This window comes from Acanthisitta chloris, unplaced genomic scaffold, assembly GCF_000695815.1.
Source record: "Acanthisitta chloris isolate BGI_N310 unplaced genomic scaffold, ASM69581v1 scaffold489, whole genome shotgun sequence".
Lineage (NCBI taxonomy): Eukaryota > Metazoa > Chordata > Aves > Passeriformes > Acanthisittidae > Acanthisitta > Acanthisitta chloris.
Window position 1 is genome coordinate 1,784 of NW_008689541.1, and position 7,479 is coordinate 9,262.

The following is a 7,479-nucleotide window of genomic DNA, read 5'->3' on the forward strand; positions in this document are numbered from 1 at the left end:
TTACTTCTGTGGTTTAGGAGTTTTCAAGGCTCTTGTGTTTTGTAATAGCTTATTATATTTTAATCTGGGATAAATAGCAGAGGAATAAAACTAATTCATAACTAGTTTTTATTTAATATTCTGATCTTTTTCTTACTGATATCTTTGAAATAAGAGAGAGAATGGTGGTCCTTACCTAGTTTCTCAGTCTTTCTAGTTTCAGATGGATACATGGCTTTACTGAGCAGTGTTACATGGTCAGCATTTAATTTTATTTTTTCCAAAGGATTGGCATTCTTTACTCCAGATATTTGTGTTTTTCAGATGTTACGGGATGTTAAAGGTCATCAAGTAGATGTAAATAGATGGCATTTTCCTTCTTTGTTTAATAACTGAACAGGAATAAAACCCTTAGCAACTAAAACTCTTAAGCAGTAAAAGCAACTAACTGGTATATTTTGAGGACTGTCTATATGTTTGTACCTTTGCTGTTCATTCTGAGAACCGAGGCTAGGTGTTTATCTGTCTTTTAATGTGAAGATTGTGCATCAGTAAAGTATTTCTCCTTAATTCAGTGCAGCACCAGGGAGAAGGTGTGCAGCACAAACCTCTGAACAGCCTGTCTGTATTGCCCCTTTCACAGCTGCTCTCTTCTGGATCTCCTGATAACCTCTTGCTGAAGGAGGTTACGAAGAAGAAGGAACAAGGAGCTAAATGCTGTTAAGGCCAACTTTTTTTCTTTCTTTTTTCTTTGGGTTACTAACTGGAGCAGAATTTCATCAGCCACTAATGTGGCTGAACGCCCACGTGCTGTGCTAGAACACCATGCCTAGCCTCTTCCTGTGCCCTTCTTCCCTGGGAATTCTCAGGCTCTCTATGGCACCTGAAGAAGCTAATGACTTCAGTTGGTTATTACCCTGATGTTCCCTGTCTGCCAATCATGGCAGTGTCTTGGTTTTTGAAGGATGTTTCTTTTTATTGGGTGTGACATATAATTTAGCAAAACCACTAGTTAGGTAAGCAAAATCGTGGTACCTGAAAGCAGAAACCTGAAGTAAAGAACGAACCACATCTGAGTAAAGAAGCCCATTGCAAGCATCACAGATATAGAAAGAACCATTGCTTATTGATAAGTACCCCATGAAAATCAGGATGTGCTATTTTGATCAATGCATTCATAACTAGACATGTGTTGAAACTTCTTCAGTGATAAAGTGCCAGTGCAGGCAGTTACTAATTCTGGGTGGTTGTTCCGTGTGTTGGTGTCACTTGTGTTCTGTGCAGTCCTGCAATGAACTGAACTGTGGAGATGATCTGGGCTTGGGCCCTGACAAGTTTTCTGATCTGATTCCCCATGCATTTTAACCAAGTTTGTGCTTGTGTATTTGAGCAGGAAAAATGGAGAGCTCTGCTCCCAGAATAAGTGCTTTTTGGATGGCAGCATCACAGGGACTCAGAGAATCTAGTTATACACTTGTCTTGATCTAGTTTTACTTTTTCAGATGAAATTACATGTGTTATCTGAGTATTTGACCAAATTCAAGTTTCAGATATCCTTTTGTGTGTTACTGAGCCAGGCAGATAACTCATATATTTCTTGGTTTTGAGGATACTTTTTTTCCTAGAACCAGAATGAAGAGGTTGGTATGGCTGTTGTGTGGGGTTACATAGAATATTCTGTGTGTGTAAAGATGCTTTCCCATATACATTTTGTTACCTTTCACCAGAAATAGTGCACTGTTTATTTTTCAATGTGACCAAAATATCTTTTAGCCAAATGCTGCAATTTGGTATGTAAAATGTTAGATTCTTTGTGACCTTAAAGTAAAAACCTTACCCCTTGGTGAGGGGGAGAGGTGTGGAGGAAGTTGGTGTAATCCTTAGAGAAACACGTTTTTTCTCCTCTCCCACTCCAGCCTACTTGTGCAAACGATGCCGAGTTTGCTGTGTAGCATTGAAGACCTTTGAAAGTGATGTGTGAACTAAATTGAGCTTGGGAGTGGTTTGCGTTTTGTTCCCCTTTATAGCCACCATTTTAATATCCTGAATTGTGACAATTTTCAGAGTTATACAGAATCTGTATTTGCAGAGGGTTTTCTAACATAAACTGGGAAAGAGGCAAAGCGACTTGGATCTCAGTTTCCTCTGTCTGACGAGCAGTGGGAGAATCTAAATTTTGGGGCTTATGTATTTTGGATGAGTTATGTTAACTGAGTGGTTTCTAACAGAAGTCCTCAGTCGAGGGTTGTGCCTTTATCTTAGTCACTTACTTCAGCCGTGCTGGTGTCCCAGTACTTTGGTGGCTTGAGGAGCAGTGTGGCTGGGCAGTGATCTCTCCTAGAGTCAAAAGCACCACGGGGGCAGCAAAAGGAATGCCAGGCTGCACCTGCAGCCCTTCCCTGGGCTGAGTCAGCCCAGAGTTGCCTAAGCGCATGGGGTGGCACCATTGTGTGCAGATAAGCAAAGGGTGGAGGTAACAGTTGTTAAAGAACAAATTCCAGACAACCTGAATTTCTTTTTTTTTTTTTCCCCCTGTTGGTGTGGCTCTCATTTCTTAAAAGCAAGCCAGAAATTCCAGTTATATTCTGGTCCCTCTAGTTCCTGAGTGGATGAGGTGTTTTTACTGCTTTGGAGGTGGGTGGGTTTGTGGGTAACTGCGTTTCTGGTGGGTTTTTTTGTGGTCGCAGTGGAGAGTGCTGGTGAAGTAGTGCGTGTGGGGCTGTTATGCTGGACTGTGAATTGCAGCCTGATGGCAAGTGGTTTGTGAAACCAATTTAGTTTTTTTTCGTAGTACGTTGACTATACCACTGGTATTATCAGCTCTCTTAAGACTCAATCTTGGGTTTTAATATTTCCCTAATACTGGATGCAGATGAGGCTCTGCTTATGCCATTGGGTGAGTTCTTCACTTGGATTTTTCTGACCTCTTAAAGATAGAGTAGACTGAGTAGCTATGCAGAAGTACATGCAGTTCAGCAATTTGTCACGTTTCAGGAATATCAACTTGAATGTACTGTTTTGCGAAGAGCTGTTGTAATCTTCGTTTGGGTTGCTGAAAGGTGATCCCTCTGTCCCTCCTGTGGCTGCGCAGTGAGCCGGGGGGAGGAGCTGCTGCTTGTGCACAGTGGTGGAACTGGAGAAGGGCAGGACTGCCCCTTTCAGCAGCAACACGGCCTTAGAGGGGTAGAATCTGCTTCTCATTCTTCCCTCAAGTGGTGTTTTGCATGAGACCTAAATCCTCACAAATTTTCTTGTTTACTAGGTCTTCTTCATATTTCGAATGAGTTCAGAGTTTGCAGCTTACTTGATACCTGGGGGAGGCCAGTGCTTCTCTTTCTAAACTGAGGTGTTGGTAAACATGATTAGGGATTCAGTTCTTACATAGGTTTAGATTTTTCTTTTCCTTTGCTATTAGATTTTGTTTTAAATCGGTAGATTCCTTGTGCACCAACACAACGACTCTGCTGACTGTCACGGCCCAGGACAACGTTTGCCTTACAGATTTTCAGGCTTTTGTGAGCACAGGTCCCTAACTCTGCAGTGCATTTCACTGAAATAGCTGAGACTTCATCTTTTCTCAGAGGTTCTTATGTTTATACCGGTCCCATGTGTCATTAGTGCTGTTCTAATTCAGCATTCCTCAATTTATAGAACAAATTGTCATCCAAATACTTTGTTTGCAACCTCAGTAATTCTCAGTAACATTCTGTCTTACAGGTACTTCATGCATGGAGTCTGCAAGGAAGGAGACAACTGTCGCTACTCGCACGACCTCTGCACGAGTCAGTCTGCCATGGTGTGCAGGTACTACCAGCGCGGGTGCTGTGCTTACGGAGATCACTGCAGGTAAGGAGTGCCCTTGGCCACCCTGCAGAGGGATCCCTTGGAGTCCCTGAGCAGAGAGCTCCCAGAAGGACAGTACATCTTAAAAGGCAGTTAAAGAAATAACTTCTCACAAACTGTCTTCTCTTGCTCAATACCAGTATTTGCTTTGCTGATGGCAGTAAATGTGCAAAAGCAAGGTGAGAACTGGCTCTGGCAAAACTGATAGTTGTGAGGGCATGGGGTTTTCTGATTTGTTTATTAATAACATGGGTAGATTAATTGTAATCTGAGACTACATTCAGATTAGCTGAATGGATGAAACTTTGTTACATGTGTTAAGTGATCATAAAGCCTGAACAGGAAAGAATGTTTCTTTTTTTACTGGTTGTGTGTCTCTTGAAGAATTGATACTCTGACACTTGAACTGCCGTTTTGGGAAAGTAACTGGAGTGTAGTGATGTCAGTTCTAAAATGTTGCCTGTACAAAATAGCCTTACGTTATGAAAACATAGTATGAACCTAACCTGTACCCCTGAAATTATTAAAAAGGAGAAAGTGTGAAGAAAAGAAACTGTTGCTTTGCAATTGGAGCTTTACCTAGTAGAGCCTTGCTTTGCAAGGCTTAGGGATGTTTGTATCATTTTATTAAGTTTGTTTTATTAAAATTTATATGAAGTTTTAAATTCCATTTTATTACAGCTGTAAACTTGATTAAATATTTGCATCATGATTTTATATGGTAGTTCAGTTAGCTTTACTTTCATTTTTTAATACATGGTTACGATGTATAAGAAAGATAAGGAAAAAAGTCTCTCTGTAGCCTTCTATTTGCCGTTGTTGCCTTCGTGATCATGCAGATCAGTGGTCTCCAAATTCTGGATCATGTACCACATCAGTGAAGAATTTTTGAACTCCCACCAAAATACATATTTTTGTATTGTTTATATGTATCTACTATTGTACTATTGTTATGTACATTATAAAACATACACAAGAATCAGAATTTTAAAAAGTATGTTTTAAAAGTGAAATCTTTAATAAATGTTTTATTAATAGCCCAAAAGGATTGTTGCTGTCACTAGGAGCCTTATGATTAATAACATTTTTTCACTGACAGTAATGGTGATTGAATGGGCTTCATTACGTGTTAAAATCTTAGTTTAACATTTTGTGCTGCAGTTATTTGCAGGTCTCATTCTAAGTTGAGTTTATTTTAGACCTCAGTGTCAATAGCTGTCATAGCTGAAGATCTTTCACAAAGATACACAGATCCAAAAGGAAGAAGTGTATTGTTGGCTGCACTTAATGTGTGATAAATTTAGCTAGTAAATTTCTGCCTTCCCTGATGTCAATCAGCTGTTCTTGCACATTAACTGGAAGGTGTTGCATTTTTATATTTTTAGCACATGGGTCCAAAATGCACTTGAAGCTCTTAGTCTGGAAGATTTTTTTAACATGTTACAGATTTCTGTTTTGAGGCTTTTTAAGTGCACAAGATGTGAAAGTCTTGTATAGTTGACACACTTGCATCTTTTTTGGCAATGGAATCGCATAATGGTGGGAATGTTTCAGAATAGCTGTTTCCCAAATTATGTCTTCATGCCACAAGTTGCTTTCAAAAGCAGTTAACTGTTCTTAGAACACCTTTACCTTGCAGGGACAATTTGAGTGTGTCTGGGGTTATTTATGTAATATCTACTAGGCAGCACACTGCTGACAGTGACTTGTCACCATGGCAAAGGCCACTAAATTTGAACTACTTGTCTCTTTGTGAAATAAAAATGCATAATTTATCACTTTTAAAGTGCTTTACCATAGGGCAGTCAGCAAACATCTGCATGGTAGGGAAGATTTTCATGGTGACTCTCCGTCTCATAACTAAGTCTTCTAAAGATTTGAGTATTTAAAGGTCTTGTTCTTACCAAATTAACTATATTGATGGCATTCAGTAGCACTTTGGTGCTTCTGGCTCTGTCTTTATCAACTATTACAACAGTTATTACAATATCTTGCCTACAAAAGGTGCGATGAGTGAATTTCTGGTGTGGTGCTATCTCTAATCTCACCCTGGAATCTTTTATTCTGGTCAGAGCAGCTGCTCCTTCAGTGGTTGTACGTGCACTGGTTTTCCACGAAACATTGATTTTATTAAAGAAGTTGTTTGCTGTTGAGAATATATCTCTCCCAGTACATCTTTTTGTCTTTAATAAAGAAGTAATTTGTTGAGAATGTTTCTCTTCTTTGGTGTCTCAGAAAAAGTAGTTCTTTGTGTATTTCTTTACTGAAACAGAATCTTAACAGATATTGTAAACTGAGACAGCTGAGAAACATCTGTGCCTTCCTTCTGCTGTCCAGCAAACTTCCCACACTGCAAAGCTTGTTATAATACTTGTTTCTTCAAGTCTTTAGCTGTGTTTTTTGTGCGTTTCCCAACAGCATTTGATGACAAAGGAATATGTTTTACTTTGTCACCATATTGTTTTCCATGTGTTGTTTCAGTCATTTTTACTACAGCAGAGAGAACAAGTGGCCAAATGATGTGTGGCTTTTTGTCTTTCACTGTTGTGTAACAAGCCTCAAAAGAGGCTTCTGAGCACTTACTGTGAAGTTCTGCAACTTCATGACTTGAAGTTCTGCAACACATGACTTGAAACATCCTTAAACAAATTGTAGAGGTTTGTCTTCACGTTCTGAATGCTTAGGCTTTCGGTGTCTTGCTAAGTGAGATGGCTTCATTCTGTCACTAGCTGATATGTCAGGCACAGTGTACACTGAAGGCAAAGTTGTTTGTTAATAATACTGGATGTAAATCCATATGCTCCCCCACAACCTCAGCCAAGTTTTTGTCAGGGCTGATTAGGTTGGCATTGGTTTTACAGTGTAGCTCCTAACACAGAGTCCCTCTGCAGCTTCCCTGGAGTCCCTTCAGATCCTGGAAGGTGCTCTGAGGTCTCCACACAGTCTTCTCTTCTCCAGGCTAAACAGCCCCAACTCCCTCATATGTGCTCATAGGGGAGGTGCTCCAGTCCTCTTAGCAACTTTGGAGCAAGTCTAGAGGAAGCCACAACAGTTCCCTGTCCTTGTGTTGAAGTCCTATGCACAGCACCCTCTGACATGCTGACTGAGTAAGGACACTGGCAGCAATCTGTATGTTAATTAGTGATTTTTATTTTTTTAAGGTTTTAAGTTCTGCTATTTTTTTCCTTCACTGCAGTGGGTTGTCTTGGGTGCCTCATTAGGGTGCACACACTTTGGAGGCCACTGATCTAGAGGTCCAAAGACTTGACTTTCAAATCTGTACTTCATAGCTTCCTTAGGATTTCAAAGCTGACATTTGGTTGTGAGCATCTCTTCAATATGCAAGAACTGTGACACTGTTGTCTTCAATCTGATACAAGGGTAAATGAATTGCTGTTGCTTAAAACTTGTATGATCTCAAAAGATGCTCTCCTGTTGTCCTTGAAATTAGTCGGCAGATATCTAAGACTTCAAAGGTACACTTCTAATTTATTTTCCCCATGTAGTCTACTAGTTGCTGGAAGACAGATTTTGAGTGGTAGGGAGCAAAGTGTCCTGAGCATCATTTTCCACAGTAAGTTGAAAGAGGTGTTGGAAATAAGTACTAAAATTCAGTGTAAAATCTGAATGAGGCAAGATGTTCAGACACAGGGAAAG

General features: G+C 40.0%; 1 protein-coding gene across 3 annotated transcripts in view; it reads left to right on the forward strand.

Annotated features, from left to right (window-relative positions):
• The first annotated feature begins 3,691 nt into the window (after positions 1-3,691).
• MKRN1 (makorin ring finger protein 1) overlaps positions 3,692-7,479 on the forward strand; it is a 13,483-nt gene continuing 9,695 nt past the window's right edge. For all 3 annotated transcript variants that reach the window (XM_009081422.1, XM_009081423.1, XM_009081424.1), the window contains exon 1: positions 3,692-3,825. In XM_009081422.1, the coding sequence (XP_009079670.1) occupies positions 3,704-3,825 (122 nt within the window). In that variant the 5' untranslated portion in view covers positions 3,692-3,703. The remainder of the gene's footprint in view (positions 3,826-7,479) is intronic.